This window comes from Oreochromis niloticus, linkage group LG15, assembly GCF_001858045.2.
Source record: "Oreochromis niloticus isolate F11D_XX linkage group LG15, O_niloticus_UMD_NMBU, whole genome shotgun sequence".
Lineage (NCBI taxonomy): Eukaryota > Metazoa > Chordata > Actinopteri > Cichliformes > Cichlidae > Oreochromis > Oreochromis niloticus.
The window spans coordinates 29,424,602-29,443,921 of record NC_031980.2 but is presented as its reverse complement, the minus strand read 5'-3'; the positions used below and the strand labels follow the sequence as shown (position 1 = coordinate 29,443,921).

Sequence of the window (19,320 nt, the reverse complement as noted above, 5' to 3'; positions counted from 1 at the left end):
AAGAATAAGAAATGAGTAAAATTCCTTCCTTTTCCCACCGGTATACACTGTTTCTTCTTTTGTTATACAACCTACTGGGTTTTACACAGCTTCCGACACTGCCCTCCTGCTAGTATACTGAAATGTATGGAGGACCACAAGAGCCACGCGCATCGAAATAAAAATTTCTGTGCTTTAATAATGAATTGTAGAATAAATTCTGCAATTGTAAATTCATTTTTGAATTCCAATTTAATAAACTGCATTTCAAAATCCTTTTTCCAATTACATTTCAAAATCCTTTTTGCAATTGCACTTTAATAAACTGCATTTTAAAATCCTTTTTTCAGTTGCAATTTAATAAACTGCAGTTCAAAATCCTTTTTCCACTTGCAATTTAATAAACTGCAGTTCAAAATCCTTTTTCCACTTGCAATTTAATAAACTGCAGTTCAAAATCCTTTTTCCACTTGCAATTTAATAAACTGCAGTTCAAAATCCTTTTTCCACTTGCAATTTAATAAACTGCAGTTCAAAATCCTTTTTCCACCTGCAATTTAATAAACTGCAGTTCAAAATCCTTTTTCCACCTGCAATTTAATAAACTGCAGTTCAAAATCCTTTTTCCACTTGCACTTTAATAAACTGCAGTTCAAAATCCATTTTCCACCTGCAATTTAATAAACTGCAGTTCAAAATCCTTTTTCCACTTGCAATTTAATAAACTGCAGTTCAAAATCCTTTTTCCACCTGCAATTTAATAAACTGCAGTTCAAAATCCATTTTCCACCTGCAATTTAATAAACTGCAGTTCAAAATCCTTTTTCCACCTGCAATTTAATAAACTGCAGTTCAAAATCCATTTCCCTTTCCTGTTCGCTCGGGGATTAGCTGCTGGATTAGCTTCTGGATTAGCTGCTGGATTAGCTCTTCGATTAACAACTTGCTGGAGGCTATTCAAATGAGCCACACCGTGGGATGTAAGGAGCTCTCTGATTGGTCAGAGAGCTGCCCGCTTTATTCACTGTTACGCGCACACTTTAGGCGCCACATTGCACAATGCTTTAGAAAATTAACGGTGCTTGTGCTTGTGCCAGGGCGTTTTGCCTGGTCCGTCTGTAACCTGAAAATGTCCAGCATATCACGCATATTGAGGGACATTGCCAGTGAGATGGAGCGGAGGGCAGAGACTGTTTCGTCGACAGAAGAACTCTCATCATCATCCGTGCCGTCAAGACACCCTGTTGACGGTAACAAATGTTCCATACAGTCATGTTTATTTAGGCTAATGGTAAAATGCTAATCCATTGTTAAAACTTCACTGAAGTTTGTAAACTTAGGCTTGTGCTGGCTCATTAAAATCTATACTAGAAGCGCTAGCTAGCTATCGATCCAGCAAATATACCAGGTCAGAACTAGTCACGGCACAACTTCAAAATAAACTGTAAAAAAGGACAATGTACATGCTATTTCTGCATATATTATAGCTCTTGTCATTTTATTAAAAGTGAGGGGGTTAGGGTTAGGGGGTTAGGGGATTATGACATGTTTTTGAACACAAGAGTGTCACAGTTGAATTTTATGCCTTTTGTAAAATTATGTCCTAGCGTTTATGGTTAAAGCTACATTTAGTACTGTTGGTGTTCTCTGTTTTAGTATTTAGTTTTGTCTCTTTAGGTTCCTCCCATGTCTGTGTTTCCCCACTACGTTGTCTATAGTGCCATGTCCCTTGTTTTAAGTCTCTGTCACCCTTTGTGTGTTTCATTGATGTCTTTCTCTGCCTTGTTGTTGCTCTAGTTTCTTCTCTGTCAGGTATCTGCTCCTCCTCTGTCCTTCTCTTTCTAGCCTCATTTTGATTACATGCTTCTTGTATCAGTCATGGTTGTTCTCCCTAACCGTCAGGGTCTCTGTGCTTGTTTCTTAGTTATGTCCATGCTCCATCTCCCATTTCAATTTCCCTAATGCCTGTGCTTCATTTTTCATTGTGACAGTCTAGCATCCCATGTTTAGTGTGCTTCCTCCTGTCTTCTTATTATGTTGTTTTGTCCCAGCTATGTACCCTTTGTGTTTTGTTTTCCCTCGTCACCCTCATGTGTTTTTAGGTCTGCTGTCATTCATTGTCAGGTTGTCTGTTATGTTCACACCACGTCTCCATGTTTCCACGCATCCATGCCAGGTTTTTATGTTTAAGGTTGTCACATTTATTTTCCTTGTTTCCCAGTTTATGTTTAGCTTTGTGTCAAATTGTTTTCCCTAGCCCTTAGTTTTTTATTCTTCATCAGTTTCTTAAGCTACCTAGACTAGTATTATTGGGGCCTACTGTTTTTAACCAATTATTAAACTTGCCAGTCTCAAGATTTAATTTAAACAATTAAAGTACATCATACCATTTTGTCTGTACTTTGTCATATCAATCATTTGTTTTTGATCACAGCAAACAAAAGCAATATTCAGTAACTCTGAAACTTTCATAGGAATTTAAATAATAATTGAAATTACCAAAGAACTTTGCACAGTACATTTGAAATACATTAACATATCTTTTTGTTCTTTTTTCCAGCTGAAGTGTGCAGAATATTTGCCTCATATGGTAACAGGGTCCCTGGCAACCCTTCCATTGCTGCACGACGTCGATCTACATACACAAGAGCCTATTTCTGTTTGTCCAAGATTGATCAGACTATAGCACCGACTAGAGAAGAAAAAGAATTTCTTAGTGCTGCTGGCCTAGGGGAGCAGAGAATTACTTTTTTTGGTAAGGGTTATATAATAGTTGTTGGGTGAGTAGCCACTGTTATATCGCCTCAAAAATAATTGTAATTCCCTCAAAACTGTTTTACAGGTGATGAAGGCAGTGCAGAGGAATTTCGAAGTCACATTCTGGTTGCCTACCCAAAACTAAATGGCTGTGGAGGGTTTGAGCTTTTAAAAGTTTCTGGGTTAACAAGGAGCAAAAAGCTCTCTGTGATACCTTGCCCAAGGACAGGGTATACCATAAAGTCTGTCAGGATACATATCAAACACTCCCTCATCTACATCCGTCCGATGCAAAAGAATATCGACACAACTCCTGTAAGTCATAACTTAAACTAAGTTATTGTGTGGAGATGCTGTTATACAGATATCGTTCTTTGTGTTCTGTGTGTATAACAAAGACAAGCAATAACTCACAAAAACTTTTAACAATAGGTAGAACATCAGACTGGCGGTTATGGTCCCAAGGAAAAATGTCTGACGTGTTCAGAAGAATTCTTTTTCAGTGAACTGAAGGATCATGTCAAACACTGCAAGTATGCACTATGCCTTATCTGCATTGTACATATTTTTGTAGACTGACTGTCCTGTTTTAATGTGGTCCTCTGTAATGTAAAGTATGTTTTTCTTTTTTATTAATATTTGAAACATTTTGTAAAATCTAAATTCTATGTATCTCTTTTCTAAAGGTCTCCAAATGAGATCGACACAGCATTACCTGAAATTTGCCATCCAGTGAGCCCAGAATTTCCTTTTCCGACTAGTCCAGACAGAGATAACTCATCCTCTGATACAGGAATCATTGACTTAACAGATGACCAAGTTCCGGTAAACACATATTTTATTATATGTTATATTTCATTTTACTTACCTATTTGTGTGTGTGTGTATGTGTAAAAGAGATTGCTGATAAGTAAAATCTCATCATAGTATACTTGATCGTGTTGAAAACTAAAAGACATAACACTGATTGTTACGGCCCTAGCTGGGCCTCCTGATTCTCCCTTTGTGTGGGCGTGGTGTTTTTCTCCACCTCCTCCTGTCTTGCTCCACCCCTGTCTCTCTCGCTTCTTCTCTCTCCCAGGACACAGCTGCTGCTCATTGGCATCATTTACCACCTGGGCCCAGTTAGCAATCACCTCTCCTAGGCTATTTAAGCTGGGGATGAGCTGTGAGCAGGAGAGTGACTTTCTCTGGTGTCTCCGCGGTGCGAGTTATGTGTGTGATTGTCCTGCCAAAGGTGTGGAGTGGTAGGTGCAGTGGGAGAGGTTTCTGGTGGTTTTCCTCTGTGCTGGTCAGTGTGTGTTTCCAGCCTAGGTGTGGAAAGGCCTGCTGTGTGTGTGTGTGAGACCAGCCCCACCGTGCGTGGCTCTTTGTGAGTAGCTCTTAACCGAGTAGTGGTTTTGCTTAGGTGACGGCGGCCTCCATTACTTTGTTTGGCCTGCCTGGTTATCGTTAATAGCAGCGTTGCTGTCTTTTTCTGTTGAAGCCTTATAGTTGTTTTCTTTGTTGAAGTGGTCACCATTCTCCTTGTGTTGATCTGAGTTATCATTAAGGCAGCGGTGCTGTCTTTTTACTGTTTATATGAATATCGAGTTAATTGATTATAATAGAGATATATTTTGTGTTAAATACCTCTGCCTGGCGTTCTTTTCATTTCAACCCGGATCCAACTGTTACTGTCCCCCACCCTCTTCGCCGAGCTTTCATGTGGGGACGTAACACTGATGTTTAACATACACAGAAATTTTCTTTTTCTTTGTCTTCTTTCTCATCAGGAGTCCTTGGAAGAATGGAGAGCCATGCGTTCCCAGCAGGATCAAGAGTACCAAGACTGCTTGCTTGCAGATCAAGAGAAGGTACACCTCAAAGTCTGAATTTTACTCTTTATTCTACAACAGGGAGACATATTTTTTCAGCAACACATATCCAGCTTTGTTTGGTATGGACTGAAATTGTGGTCATAAATGATTGTACATGTAAATTACAGACTTTACAATCCAATCAGAGAACAGATGGGTTTGGCTGATGGTGGGGTGCTTTACTGACCTTCTTTGGTTTCCAAGGTTGCAAAACTCAGTTCACAACTACGCATTTGATTTACAAGGAAACATATTTATGATCATGATTTGAGCCAATATGTTTGTTCTGCATCTGAAGATCTGAAAAGTTTGACTTCTCTTGTTTTTCATTTTTATCACAGTCTGACTTACAGAAAAAGTCGGCTGAAATGGAAGAGAGACGGATAAAGGTAACTGTTTACAAATAACGTTTTAGAGATGACGAATAAACCAAGGGCATGAGAAGCTCCATCACTACGAGCTGTTCCATCCCATATTACCTCACTGACATTCTCAGAGTTTTTTGCGTTCTACTTTAAGGCCATATCTGAGAGGCAGTTGAGACTGATTGGTGTTCCAGAGCAAGCTCATGGCATACCACTCAGATTTAAATACCCTAGCGGCATTACCAGAACAAGGCGATTTGTCCTAACTGAATCCATTCAGGTTAGTAATTTCTTCACTTCATCAGACACTCCAACTAATTTGAATATGTTTAGGATTAGGAAAGCTGTTCTAATTTTTTAAATTTTTGTGCAGATATTGTTTGACTTTGTCGGAGAAGATGAAGATGCCACAGAATATTTTCATATTCAAGATGCTCTCTCAGTAACTAGACTCAACAGCAACATGTCTGGCACCTTTCTGGATAATAACATCATAAGGTCACAAACACTGTATGTCCACTGGATTCAACCTGAGTCTCCAGAGGTGAGAGCTGAGATTGGGTATCGTTTAACATTTGCGGTTACACTACACAGTATGTTTACTTTTGACTTCAAGGAGCAAAGGCAGAAAAATAGAAGATACAATATGAAGTTTTTACTACGACAGGGCCTTCATCCAATCCTCAAAGATTCACAGAAAAGAAGTTTCCTCTCCAACTGGGCAGATTCTGTCATCCGCTATGTAGTATGTTTAACAGAGAAACTTCGAAGTCTTCTCCATGCACGACATCACAGAGCCATCACACAATAAAACCTAATTTCTGCTGTTCAGTAGGCTACTGAACAAATTGAAACTTTTTAAAATTATGCAAAATTGAAAAACGCTTAGCTGTGTCTCTAATAAGACCTCTGTAACTTTGATCTGCTTCACTTCAGCAGCATCAGGTAATGTTCATATATTGATTGATGGTATTTCATTTTTGATGTACTGCAGAATATTTTTATAAAATCCAGGCCAGGAAAATCACCTTCATGGTTTTTCTGTGTTTTATCCTCAGTTACTTTGACACAAAAGCATCTGCTGTGATGCTTACAACTTTGATAGTCTTGCAAGTGTCAGCTTCCTTTTTATATTTAAAAAGATATGTAAATGTACTGATCTGAATTTTAATATTTCTGACTGTTTGAGGCAAAAATTTCCCAGATTCAAATGTAATTGAATTGAATCGTCGATCAAATCGATTCTAGAAATCAGTGACGATACCCAGCCCTAATCCAAAGGACAAAGGTCACTCTTTTCAAGATGTCACTCTTCACCATTTCCACGATTAATTGAAGCAAAAATATCTTTTTTAGTTAAAGTAGTCTGCCAATAGAACAAATGAAATTTTTAAGTTTCAACACGCACTGTTTTAAAAACAAGTATTTATAGCTCACTGAAATGTTACTCTGTAGCTGAATGTGTCATTTTAAGTGTAATGATATTATTTTGAAAGGAAATAAGACAAATATACTCTGTAAGATTTTGAGTTTTTGAAGTGGGAGACGTGAAACGTCTGCAAGAAAGTTAAAGAAGTCCCGCTGCTTTTCTTTCAAAACTCCTTAGGCAACATTTACAGTGATGTTATTCACAATAACAAGAGGTTAATATCTCCATATGGATTTTAAACTTTTAATGAACCTTTGTAGCACTTTAAAAAATACGAATGTTTTTGGTGTATTTTTTTTCAATGGCAAGTCGATTGATTACTATATACTGATTTTTCTATTGTTCCATACCTTTCAAAGCTAATTATACAGGATGCGTCATTCATCCATAAACGCAAGCAGTATTTTGACAATTATATATCTAAATTACCTTTATCTATCTATGATCAGAGAGCAATTTGGGGTTATTATTTTGCCCAAGAAGATTTGGCATATAGACTGGAGCAGCCAGGGATCGAACCAACAACCCTCTGAGTACTGGATGCTTACTTGATTAAAAGGATGAAAGTATGCAGACATTTTCCTGTTTCTAACTGTTTGCAGTTTGTTCCTGCACTTGATTACAACAATCATGAAGTAGCTCCAAACTTTAACAACATGTCTTGTTCCCCATTGACTGATTCTCCTCCTGCTCATGGGCGATCTTTCTCTCCCAAGAGGTATGTTTGCATTTGTTAGTTGTTAGTCACATTTCTGTACTTAACATGTGTGGTGATACTAACTTTTATAAAAAAAAAAAAAAAAAAAAATCTTTGCCAGTTTAGAGTCATTACAAAAACAATCTCTGTAGTGTCAGATGTCTTGTGTTAAGTTCATGTCACTAGATTAGAGAATTACTAACAGTGCATGTGCCAGCAAATCTGTCTGTATTATGTCACATTTTGTATCTCTACACAGGGCTGACCTTAAAACCATTCTGAATGGACTTTGGGCGAAGATTGATAACACTTCATGCCCCACGAGTAATCAGATCAACATATGCAGAGACTACACTGGCAATGTCCACAACATAATGAAAAGTACCTTGCAGGCCTTCAGACGTCGACGTTTCAATCCTGCGGCAAGATTGGATGTTGTTTTTGTTGACAGTGAAAAAACATCTGAAGGTGCAGTAGATGGTGGTGGTCCCACAAGAGAGTATTTGAGGTTGCTGATGAAGGCCATTCATCAGTCTAACATATTTGAAGGACCGGAGAAGGACAAGAGATTGACCCTCGACACTCATGGTACACCAATAAATTAATTAATTTATTTTTGTAAATGCATTTTAATTTGACAATTAATTATGCTTTGGTTATGTTTGATAGTGACACCTCACAGGAAAGCTAAAATGATCTTTGAAATGTATTTGATTTCAACTTTTCATTCTGTTACACATTTTGCTCTGTTTCACTTTTGGGAATTGATGAGCAATTTGTATTTCTATGTTCACCTGTTTTACTAAGCATAAATTCAAACATATTTTTGGGGATAAACTGTCATCACCAGATTACCAAAAAAAATCAACTTGCATCTCAATAGGGATAAATACTTTAAATATCTCACCAGACAAGAGAAATTGAATTTTCTGTATGTGATGTCACATTTAAAGTTTGATATTTTATCAATGTTATTCCGTTTACAGCCTTGGAGGGGAAACTGTACACACAGATCGCGCGAATGATATCTGTGTGTGTAATCCATGGCGGCGTGGCACCTAATTTCTTTTCAGACAGATTATTTAATCAAATCTGTGGGAAACCTAGCCTTCCTGCAACCTTGGAAGAAGTGGGTGATTTCACCTTTAAGGAAAAGCTTTTGGAGGTGAGTCCTAAATTATGTGTTCAGTAGTAGGGGTTGTAATTTAAAGTATAACTGCCTCTCTGAAAATTCGGAAATCTATAAAAAAAATGTATCATTTGCAACTAACAAAACAATCAAAGCATTTTTATAATCGGGGGTAGACAACCCTTCTGAAAAGGGGTGCACACAAGTGGTGCGCATTAGCTGTCCAAATAAAAAAATGCGCACCAGATAAGAAGTTGCAATCCGCATTTGCATACATAATATTGTCGGGAGGAGGACAGACATTTGTTTATAAGTTGTAAAGATGTCAAAGAAGCAAGCTCCTTTAAGCAATTACTTTGGTGTTCCTCCACCTCCAAAAAGGTGGTTGCAGGAGGTGAGCTAGCTTTAAAAAAACAAACAAACAAACAAACAAAAAACAAACGCACAGATGTGGTGCAGAATATGCTGCGAAAATCCAACTCTATTGGACAAAAACAGTGCCTTTTATATGTACGCAAACAACTTATCTAGTGCTCGTCTTTTATTTGGACAGCGAATGCGCACTTGTGTGCACCCCTTTTCTTAATTACTAAGCATTTTTTGATTACTGTTAAAGATTAAGAACGCAACAACTGTTGAAGATGCAAAAGCGGCCATAGAGAAGGCAGAGGACAGTCTTGCCATTGTTGGGGCCTGGAGAAACATCACAACACTGCGACAGCGGGATGCCCTGGTGCAGTCCGCTGTTGACTTCTTCGTTGAGGGCAGATTAAATGTGGCTTTGCAACAGTAAGTATTACGGTTTTTCTCAATCACTTTGACATTGTTCCCCACAGCAGGAATGAAAATATATTATTTATACAATCTGTGCAGATAATTAATAGGCCGATAGGCCAGTCACACTAAATACAATTTGGCACACTGTATTTGTTGTTCCTGTTCAGAAGTTGAAAAGGTTGGTTGGAAAGTCTCTTACTTATTTGATAACTGCATTAAGTGTAGTGAAAATTGTATACGGTTTTGTTGTTCAAATTTAGATGATGAGGATGCAAACCTGAGTGGGTAGGGCTAAATAAGTATATACTTCTGCCTACTCCTTTTCAAACAACTGCATGGAAAGATTTTATGAAATGTATATTTTTGAAATAAAAATGAACTGAACTGAAAATACATCTTCTGATGTGGGAATTATGGCAAAGTGATCGAGGAAAAACCAAAAATACATTTTTGGACAGATTGGACTGGTGTAATTTTCTCATGTAAAATTGATGTGTTCAGGTTCACAGAGGGCTTCAACACCCTAGGCCTCCTCCAGGATATTAGGGCACACCCTGATTTATTCAGAAATCTGTTTGTGGAGGATGTGGAACCTTTAAAAGCTGCTGACCTCTCAGCAGTATTTCAGGTCAACTTTTCAACACCAGGAACACATAAAAGAGAGATCGAAAGCCAGACGATATGCTTCTGGAGAGACTGGCTCATTGATGTAGAAGGTACAATAAATTAGTATAATATGGTCTGTAAGATACTGTACATGAATTTGTGCACCCACAATTGTAGGCCGCAAATTATCATGACTATGATGCTGTCATTGATAGTCAGTTTTAGGAATAGAAGAGAAAAGCCAATACATTGTTTAGTTGTAGTCTGAAAGTCCTTTTTCAAATACCTAACTGTAACAGAACCATGGCAGACCCAACCATGTTTCCATGCTTTTCAGCATCTTTCTTTATTCACTCTTGGTTGCTATCATTTGGCTGCTAATCACTGCTGACACACACACACACACACCCCTACACCTACCTGCAGCTTTCCAGTTTGCAGCTGAACAATTCGCCGCCAACAACAAACGACTGACAGGACCCAGAACACATTTTATTATGGGAAGGGTGATTACAGATGCTGCTCAAACCACGCACCGCCACACTAACACTCAACTGGTCTTCTATTTTAGATGGAGAATGTGCACCTGTGACCTTGGAGAATGTCCTGGAATTTGTTTCTGGATCCTCTTCAATACCCCCAAATGGCTTTCTTATGCAGCCCACAATCGAGATTCTTCCAGAGGATTCTGGCAAGATTTTTCCTGAGGCAAATACATGTAACATTGTTTTGAAATTACCAGTGCACAAAGATTATCAATCATTTAAAGCACAAATGTGCAATGCTATACTTTGGGCACCAACATTTGGCGTGGCATAGATGGACACCATTTACATTGTCCATTTTGAATACTTCACAGTGCAGATTTTGAGTTATTGCTTATAACTATTTTATGTTTCATATAGCACTATTATGAAAGCTATGACTGTAAGATTAAAAGTAATAGTTCAATACTCTTTTGTTGTTGAAGGTTTAAAGTTTTATAGACGGGTATCAACAGAAATTAGGAGTAAAAAAGCACGACCTACATAACCAGCCCTTTTGTAGTCAGGAATGTGTTTTCAGGACAGTGGTTGTCCAGTTAGTATTGAACTGACCTTTTCTGTTTTAGTTTATGAAAGTCAGAACATAACTTGGTGTTTTTAAACTGTCACAGCATCACATGCTGTTTGTGCTTGAATGCACCGTGTCTTTGTATGTTAGTTCTTTATCATGTAAAATATTTAACTCTTTCAAAATGTATTCTCAAAGCCAAAAAGCATTGTTGTTAAAGGTGTATTCCTTTATTGGAAACATCCAATTGCTGTTCAAAAGTGCTAAATTCATCTGATGTAATGAAAACTACTTGAAAATTCCTGTTATGCATCTTGACATAATTCTCAAAAGGTTGTACAAAGCATCACAGTGTTCTCTGATACATTTCAGTGTTATTTGGATAGTTATTTATTGTTCAAACCTATTTTAAATCCATGGAAATAAAACATTTTTGGGATAATTACAACTGTCTTGACTGTCTTTTTTCCACTCCAATAAGTCATCAGGAGTCAGAGCAGGACTTCTATAGACAATTGCATCATGAGGATGATGACGGTCAACAACTGAAGTTATCCAAGTATTACAATTAAAGCTTTTAAAAAAAAAAAAAACTTGTGGATATCTGAAACAGTTGTCATTGTTTGTCATTCTTGAAATTTGCTGCTTATTTTCAGCCTTGGTTCAAATTAAATCAGACTTCTATGAATTTTTAAGACAGTCAAAATCTCAAATTTTAAAGACTGCTCAGACTAAAAGGAGTAGGTTACTCAGAAAAATGGAAATGGCATTTAAAGATGGCAAACTGACCTACAGAGGTTCTTAGAGATCAGGGGTCTGTAACTTAAATGACCCGTTAGTCACTGCTTCAGGGACAACTTCAACTAATACAAAATACCCGCAAATATTTACTAAAATCTAAAGAGTATAATAAAATCTTTTCAAATTTTAATTAATGTATAAGAATACAAAACTGCAAACGTGAACTCAGATTATGTTCTGTCAGTCTTAATTAAATGAAGCCTTTAATTGAACTACCAGATAAACAAATTGTTACTCTTTCTGGTAAGCCATGTGGGTGCACTTCTGCTAACATGTTATTAGTATTTAACTAATAAAAATGCAGATATAAGTGTACACTTTAGTTTTGGACTGCTGGTGAAAATACTGATTAATCTACAAAGAACCGTCTCACATAAGTAACATAGACAACCCCTAAACATGTTTGTACTCTCTGCTCATATTGTGAGCATATTCATATGAAATCATTGCTTGCTTTGGAACTAACTTATTTTAATGTTGAATTATATTACTTCATGTAAATATACAGACTGCCAATAGGGTGACATGGACTGCAAATGACCCCTGGGCTGCGAGTTTGAAAAACCTGTTGTGAACCATTACTGCCAAAATCATTTTATTTCACTGGCTACATACAAACTGATCATATGAGCCATATACCAGCAATAATACAACAATAGAAAGAAAGGAAGATATTAAACTACAAATTATTTAAGTTTAGGTTCTTGTGAAGGACAACACGTAGATTTAGAAAGCATGTGAGTTTATGTGAAAATGTAATTCAGAATTTGTTTTAGAACACTTAGCAATAGAAGCTTGAAATAAAAAAGTTAATGTCATTGTAAAATAAAATATATACAGCATACGTCAAAGACATCTGGCAGAGAAAAATAGATTTTTCCTAAACGAGATGGGGTCTTGCACACAGACAGGAGAACTTGATTTTGATACATAAACTAGCAGATATTTAAAAGTTAGAGACTTTTAGGGATTTGCTGAAAAAAAAATGCTGTGTGACTGAATTGTTAATATGACCCAACATTTTCAAACACTTATTAGTAAATTTATGATGTTTTCCATATCTTTAATGCAGTAAAAACCTCCTTGCTTTGATGCATGTGCTGGTGAATCACCTGTCCATCATTTCTCGGAGAAGGGAAACAGTCTCAATGTAAACTTGCAATGTCTCTGTCAGTGGTACATTTGCATTCGGAAGTGTTGCCAGTTCTGCTGCCGATAGGGCACGGGGAAGCTCCAACTCTGGGACATAAACTTGACCTGACTCAGGTGGCCCTCTCCAGTTGTTTACACAGTCTTGAGCTGCCTGTAAATCCGGCATCATTTAATGTTAATTGTAAAATATATTTTATGGTACCGTCTTAAGGTTACACATTTAAAATAAATCACAGGCACTGTAGTCATTGAAAACCATTACCTGACACAAATGCGCTGTGCTTCCATCTCTTTCTCTGCTCAACCACAGCTGAACAGGAGATTGGTTCCGCGCTGATCTCAGTGAGTGGTTGTTCCATGCTCTCAGAAACTGTTGCAGATGTGACTGGATGTGTGGCATGTAACACCTGTGCAATGCATATAGGTCTGTCTCCTTGTCTGGACTGAGCCATCCCTCAGCTTCAAGGCGAAGAAAAGTAGTGCTGAAGAGATCAAGGACGTTGTGGAATACATCTCTCCATAGTCGCTCAATTCTAAAACCATAAGAACAGTTACTTAAAAATCCCTGAAACTACTTATTTAATATAATAAAGACTTTAAAACTGTGGCTTTACATATAAACTGTGGAGTATTTCTAATTAAGCTATAACTTCCACATTTCAAGATCCCTATCACGAAGTGGTCAATACAGCTATTCAAAGGCTGTTTTCTTGTATTTGTGTCAGTGTTGATGGTATACTTGTACATTAACAACTACATTGGACACTAATCTGTCACTCCATATTCAATTCAAAAGTCAAAAGGTATGTTGTCAACATAAGTGGACATGTAAAACAGTCTATGAAAATTACATCTTTAAAGTCATGAAGTTTAATTTTTTTTCAATGCCTAAAGATGAATATAAAGTACTTAAGGCAAGAAATACTGATTGACATTTTCATAATTCATGCATAAAAGGGTTAATGTAAGGTAACATATACATGCATTTGAAAACAAGACCCAAAAAAGGCACTTCAATTCAAAGATTTTGTTAATCTTTGGATATATGAAGTTTCTGTGTTAATTGAAACATGTGTAATGTATGATTTTTTATAATGTGTCAAGATTAAAAATATATAATTAATCATTGCATAACATTTTTTTTCAGTGGCTTTATAATATATTACATCAAGTATTCTAACATATAGTCAATCACCTCTGATTGTGGACACTTCTTCCAGCAATGTGGGACCTCCTGTTGAGCCCACAGTGGGCCACCATAAAGCGTGCCACCAGAATGTTTTCCCCTCCTTTGTCTGAACGGACTCTAGAGGGGATACCATAATGCTGTACTGCAGTCATGAAACTCTCCAGGACAGTTTGGGCTCTGTTGTTGTTTGTAGCAGTGAGGTAAACAATGAGTCTGGAAAATCCATCAATGCCACCATGCACAACAACTCTCCATCTGCAAAAATAAAAATACTGTAACTTGATCAAACCTTACAGAGAGAATGTAATTGAAATGCAAAAAATAAACAGAAGTTGCTGAGAATGTCAGCTCTTGTAAATGCCCTATACATCTTAAGGATGCAGAAAACAATACAGATGCAGAAAGGATTCTGAATGATTTCACCAACTGATTAAGTCAATGAAAGAAAAATGCTTAATTTTAAATTAATACACATGTCATATCTGCTTGTTGATTATGGGGACCCATGTTTTGTAATAGCAATACCAGTGGCATTTGAACAACTTAGGTTTCACACAGGATAAGAAGTTTACAAACAAGCAGGAGTCCTTAATGGAAAAGCTTGCACTTCATTTTCTGCTCAATTTTTTTTTTCAGTTCTTCAAAACAGCTAATAACAGAGAAGAAATTCCACATTACATGAACTCCCACTTACTATATACACGTAGATTTTAGGATTTTACTGCTTTTAACATTTTTTTTAAGTCTTGAAAATGTTGTACCTTATAAGCTTATGGTTGCCGTCAATATGCCACATGCTGTTTGGAGCAGGAACAAAGTAACGCCGTCGCCGTGTGGTTTGCAGTGAGAACCTGCGCATCTGTATTCCCTGGGGATCCACACGTCTTAATGATGCCAACACTCTTCTCCCTATGAAGAGAGAGAAACAGTTATAATTCACTTTAAAAGTTAAACAATTAACATAATCTATTTGCATGCTAAAATATAGAATGTTACTACTGTTGATGTTTGACAAAACTATACCAATTCATCATACTTGTAACCAAGATTTTTCTTGATCTTAAGTGACCCAGTATCATCTTATATCCAGTGTTGGGATGGTGGTGATGAATATCAGAGACAATAACATCCAAGTCTTCATCACTGACACTGTTGTCCAAGTCCTTGCGTCTAAGTACACAGAAAATTACATGTTATCAGAACTGCAGCTTTAAATACAGAATATAAAACCAAATAGATACTAAATAGACTGCACAGAGATTATTCTGACTATAGTTTCAGGGGACATAACTAAATATGACATAAGTATATAAAATACAAAGTCAGGCAAACCCCATCTTGTGTAAGGTGTGTATCACCTTACAGTGTAGCTCCTTAAGACTGTGGGACAAACATTTAGCTATAAAATGGTTAAACTGCACTTTGTTACACTTAATCACCAACAGTAATATTGTTTACAAGTGAAACGTGCCACATGAACCAAATCAACAACATACTAATGTATCCAAACCATTATGTGGTCCTCCATAAACCATCCCCTTCCCATCAGTAGAAAACGTAGTTTATAAATGCAAAATGTAGCTTTCAACATTATACTTCGTTAGCTAACTCGAAGTTTCTTACCTCAGTCCCCAACAGGCAATCCTGCGCTGAACAGTTTTTAAAGACACACCCAAATGTTTCGATATATCCTTGTGCGGGATTCCGAGGGAGAGTTGCCTCTGTAACTGTTTTCTTTCTATGTCAAATAGCGGAAGAGTATAACAATTTTCCCGTATTAAATGCTCCACCTCATCAAACTTAGCCCAAACACTGTCCTCAAAGTGGTGGCTCAAGACTTCAGCATTTGCTCTTAGCTGGAGTAGTGTGGTCAAAGCATAGTTAAAATCAACAGAAACAGTGCCTTCTACATAGTCAGCTAATAAAATTAGATTCTCTATTGTACTTCTCCATCGATCGTTTCTACAGGTTTCTTCCGTCATATCTGTTTACACACTACCTTTCTTCTTCTCCACTGTGGCGCCTAAAGTGTGCGCGTAACAGTGAATAAAGCGGGCAGCTCTCTGACCAATCAGAGAGCTCCTTACATCCCACGGTGTGGCTCATTTGAATAGCCTCCAGCAAGTTGTTAATCGAAGAGCTAATCCAGCAGCTAATCCAGAAGCTAATCCAGCAGCTAATCCCCGAGCGAACAGGAAAGGGAAATGGATTTTGAACTGCAGTTTATTAAATTGCAGGTGGAAAAAGGATTTTGAACTGCAGTTTATTAAATTGCAGGTGGAAAATGGATTTTGAACTGCAGTTTATTAAATTGCAGGTGGAAAAGGATTTTGAACTGCAGTTTATTAAATTGCAAGTGGAAAAAGGATTTTGAACTGCAGTTTATTAAATTGCAGGTGGAAAATGGATTTTGAACTGCAGTTTATTAAAGTGCAAGTGGAAAAAGGATTTTGAACTGCAGTTTATTAAATTGCAGGTGGAAAAAGGATTTTGAACTGCAGTTTATTAAATTGCAGGTGGAAAAAGGATTTTGAACTGCAGTTTATTAAATTGCAAGTGGAAAAAGGATTTTGAACTGCAGTTTATTAAATTGCAAGTGGAAAAAGGATTTTGAACTGCAGTTTATTAAATTGCAAGTGGAAAAAGGATTTTGAACTGCAGTTTATTAAATTGCAAGTGGAAAAAGGATTTTGAACTGCAGTTTATTAAATTGCAACTGAAAAAAGGATTTTAAAATGCAGTTTATTAAAGTGCAATTGCAAAAAGGATTTTGAAATGTAATTGGAAAAAGGATTTTGAAATGCAGTTTATTAAATTGGAATTCAAAAATGAATTTACAATTGCAGAATTTATTCTACAATTCATTATTAAAGCACAGAAATTTTTATTTCGATGCGCGTGGCTCTTGTGGTCCTCCATACTTGTGGTCCTCCATAGAAATGGGATCTAAAGGCCATTGAGGCATAAATGCATGCAGAGAGCAGCAGTAGTATGACATGTCAACTGTCTGTATGCTGTTAACCTGAACAGACTTACCAAGCACAGACATAAGCTCTGTCCTGTGGATAGGTCTTCTTTACACAGACACACACACACACATATCTATATATATATATATATATATATCTATATAAAAAAACACCCAGCACGCCCCTACGGGCGGTTTATCCTTCAAGCTCGGGTCCTCTACCAGAGGCCTGGGAGCTTGAGGGTCCTGCGCAGTATCTTAGCTGTTCCCAGGACTGCGCTCTTCTGGACAGAGATCTCCGATGTTGTTCCCGGGATCTGCTGGAGCCACTCGCCTAGCTTGGGAGTCACCGCACCTAGTGCTCCGATTACCACGGGGACCACCGTTACCTTCACCCTCCACATCCTCTCGAGCTCTTCTCTGAGCCCTTGGTATTTCTCCAGCTTCTCGTGTTCCTTCTTCCTGATATTGCTGTCATTCGGAACCGCTACATCGATCACTACAGCCGTCTTCTTCTGTTTGTCTACCACCACTATGTCCGGTTGGTTAGCCACCACCATTTTGTCCGTCTGCATCTGGAAGTCCCACAGGATCTTAGCTCGGTCATTCTCCATCACCCTTGGGGGCATCTCCCATTTTGACCTCGGGACTTCCAGGTTATACTCGGCACAGATGTTCCTGTACACTATGCCGGCCACTTGGTTATGGCGTTCCATGTATGCCTTGCCTGCTAGCATCTTGCACCCTGCTGTTATGTGCTGGATTGTCTCTGGGGCATCTTTACACAGCCTGCACCTGGGGTCTTGCCTGGTGTGATAGACCCCAGCCTCTATGGATCTTGTACTCAGAGCTTGTTCTTGTGCTGCCATGATTAGTGCCTCTGTGCTGTCTTTCAGTCCAGCTTTGTCCAGCCACTGGTAGGATTTCTGGATATCAGCCACCTCCTCTATCTGCCGGTGGTACATACCGTGCAGGGGCCTGTCCTTCCATGATGGTTCCTCCTCTTCCTCCTCTTTCTTGGGTTTCTGCTGCCTGAGGTATTCACTGAGCACGCTGTCAGTTGGGGCCATCTTCGTGATGTATTCGTGGATGTTTCTTGTCTCATCCTGGACTGTGGTGCTGACACTCACCAGTCCCCGGCCCCCTTCCTTCCGCTTAGCGTACAACCTCAGGGTGCTGGACTTGGGGTGAAACCCTCCATGCATGGTCAGGAGCTTTCTTGTCTTTATGTCAGTGGCTTCTATCTCCTCCTTTGGCCAGCCTATTACCCCAGCAGGGTACCTGATCACGGGCAGGGCGTAGGTGTTGATGGCCCGGATCTTGTTCTTACCGTTCAGCTGACTCCTCAGGACTTGCCTGACCCTCTGCAGGTACTTGGTGGTTGCAGCTTTCCTAGCGGCCTCTTCATCGTTCCCATTCGCTTGCGGGATCCCCAGGTACTTGTAACTGTCCTCTATGTCTGCAATGTTGCCTTCTGGTAGTTCAATTCCCTCAGTTCTGACTACCTTCCCTCTCTTTGTTACCATCCGACTACATTTCTCCTACATTTCTATTTCTATATACATATCTATATGTATACATATAAACAAGTCAAGAGTATCTGTAAGAGATTAATGTATTGATTGCCACATCTGCTGGTGGTTTCCCATGATGCGCTGATCACTTTTTCTTCACTCACCTCTTTTCACTCTTGTGTTTATACACCACTTTCCATTTAATCATATGTTATAATTAGGGATGTGTATGACTAGTTGACTAGATGACTATTGTCACTGGTCAGCACCAGACGTATTAGTTGTTTCATCTAATTATTTTACATTTTAATCAATGCCCAATACTGGACAGTTTCTGTGTCTTAAATGTTATGCAGCCATCTGCCACCAGGTGGAACATTGTTGTTGGGAAACACCATAAATCTAGGTCTGATATTTCTGTTATTACTGTTATTGTTAGGTCGTTCAAAAGTGAAAGAATGAGATCGCAAATACAAGCAGTGGAATTGACCTTTTTCTAAAGGGTAGATGGGCTCTCCCTTAGCATAGGGTCCAGAGTTCAGGCATTCAGGAGGTTTTCAGAGTAGAGCTGCTACTCTTCCACATTGAAAGGAGCCAGTTGAGATGGTCGCCTCCTAGGTAAAGTGTTCCATGTCCTACCAGGAGGATATAATCTCTTCAGTGTGTCTTGGGTCTTACACATTGGACAGATTATATCTCTCAGCTGGCCTGGAACACCTTGATGTTTCTCTGAATAAGTTGGAGGAAGTGGCTGGTGAGAGGGAGGTCTGGGCTTCACTGCTAGCCTACTGCCTACACCACCCAGCTTCAGATAAGCAGAAGAAAATGGCTCAGCATTTCATCATTTATTGTTTTATTATTTTAGCTTTTATTCAAGCGAGATGTGTCTGCTACTGGAACTCTATGTGGCATTTATCTGGACTCTAATCTGAGGTGTTGTTAACTTAATTTCTGAGGCAGGTGATTTGGATGAAGCAACAGCAGAGGTGACTCATGGTCTTCCTTTCCTAGGGCAAACCTCGTTTGAGCCAGTGTCATCGTAGCA

At 38.4% G+C, this 19,320-nt stretch overlaps 2 protein-coding genes across 5 annotated transcripts; one reads left to right on the top strand and one right to left on the bottom strand.

Annotated features, from left to right (window-relative positions):
• The first annotated feature begins 908 nt into the window (after nt 1–908).
• LOC102080848 (uncharacterized) lies at nt 909–10,718 on the top strand. 2 transcript variants are annotated; one of them, XM_025899300.1, is made up of 15 exons: nt 916–1,229; nt 2,540–2,734; nt 2,822–3,051; nt 3,169–3,269; nt 3,423–3,561; nt 4,512–4,592; nt 4,937–4,984; nt 5,115–5,240; nt 5,334–5,504; nt 6,992–7,107; nt 7,346–7,674; nt 8,073–8,251; nt 8,832–9,004; nt 9,494–9,708; nt 10,170–10,718. In XM_025899300.1, exons 1-15 carry the CDS (start codon nt 941–943, stop codon nt 10,415–10,417), a joined length of 2,640 nt encoding a protein of 879 aa, XP_025755085.1. In that variant the 5' UTR covers nt 916–940; the 3' UTR covers nt 10,418–10,718. The 2 variants fall into 2 exon arrangements, with proteins under 2 accessions (XP_025755086.1, XP_025755085.1); XM_025899301.1 differs by lacking the exon at nt 9,494–9,708 and having other exon boundaries at nt 909–1,229.
• A 1,565-nt stretch (nt 10,719–12,283) lies between these two features.
• On the bottom strand, nt 12,284–15,938 carry LOC109194779 (uncharacterized). Of its 3 annotated transcripts, none has more exons than XM_019345584.2 (6): nt 15,417–15,937; nt 14,830–14,963; nt 14,555–14,702; nt 13,800–14,048; nt 12,867–13,086; nt 12,284–12,755 (listed from the first exon to the last, which is right to left on the bottom strand). In XM_019345584.2, the coding sequence occupies exons 1-6, from the start codon at nt 15,773–15,775 to the stop codon at nt 12,561–12,563; spliced, it is 1,305 nt and encodes a 434-aa protein (XP_019201129.1). In that variant the 5' UTR covers nt 15,776–15,937; the 3' UTR covers nt 12,284–12,560. The 3 variants fall into 3 exon arrangements, with proteins under 3 accessions (XP_019201129.1, XP_019201130.1, XP_019201128.1); XM_019345585.2 differs by having other exon boundaries at nt 12,495–12,755; nt 12,867–13,137; nt 13,800–13,910; nt 15,417–15,938; XM_019345583.2 differs by having other exon boundaries at nt 12,495–12,755; nt 12,867–13,137; nt 15,417–15,936.
• Between the last annotated feature and the right edge of the window lie 3,382 nt (nt 15,939–19,320).

What these genes read in the sequence shown, in the direction of transcription:
- LOC102080848 (XM_025899300.1), top strand. Translation starts at nt 941, where the DNA reads ATGAGCCACACCGTGGGATGTAAGGAGCTCTCTGATTGGTCAGAGAGC. An exon ending in TAACAGATGACCAAGTTCCG is followed by an intron (nt 3,562 to 4,511) that starts GTAAACACATAT and finishes CTTTCTCATCAG; the next exon opens with GAGTCCTTGGAAGAATGGAG. An exon ending in TGGAAGAGAGACGGATAAAG is followed by an intron (nt 4,985 to 5,114) that starts GTAACTGTTTAC and finishes TTCTACTTTAAG; the next exon opens with GCCATATCTGAGAGGCAGTT.
- LOC109194779 (XM_019345583.2), bottom strand. Translation starts at nt 15,775, where the DNA reads ATGACGGAAGAAACCTGTAGAAACGATCGATGGAGAAGTACAATAGAG. An exon ending in AAGAAAAATCTTGGTTACAA is followed by an intron (nt 14,703 to 14,829) that starts GTATGATGAATT and finishes CTCTCTTCATAG; the next exon opens with GGAGAAGAGTGTTGGCATCA. An exon ending in GCACAGCGCATTTGTGTCAG is followed by an intron (nt 12,756 to 12,866) that starts GTAATGGTTTTC and finishes CCGGATTTACAG; the next exon opens with GCAGCTCAAGACTGTGTAAA.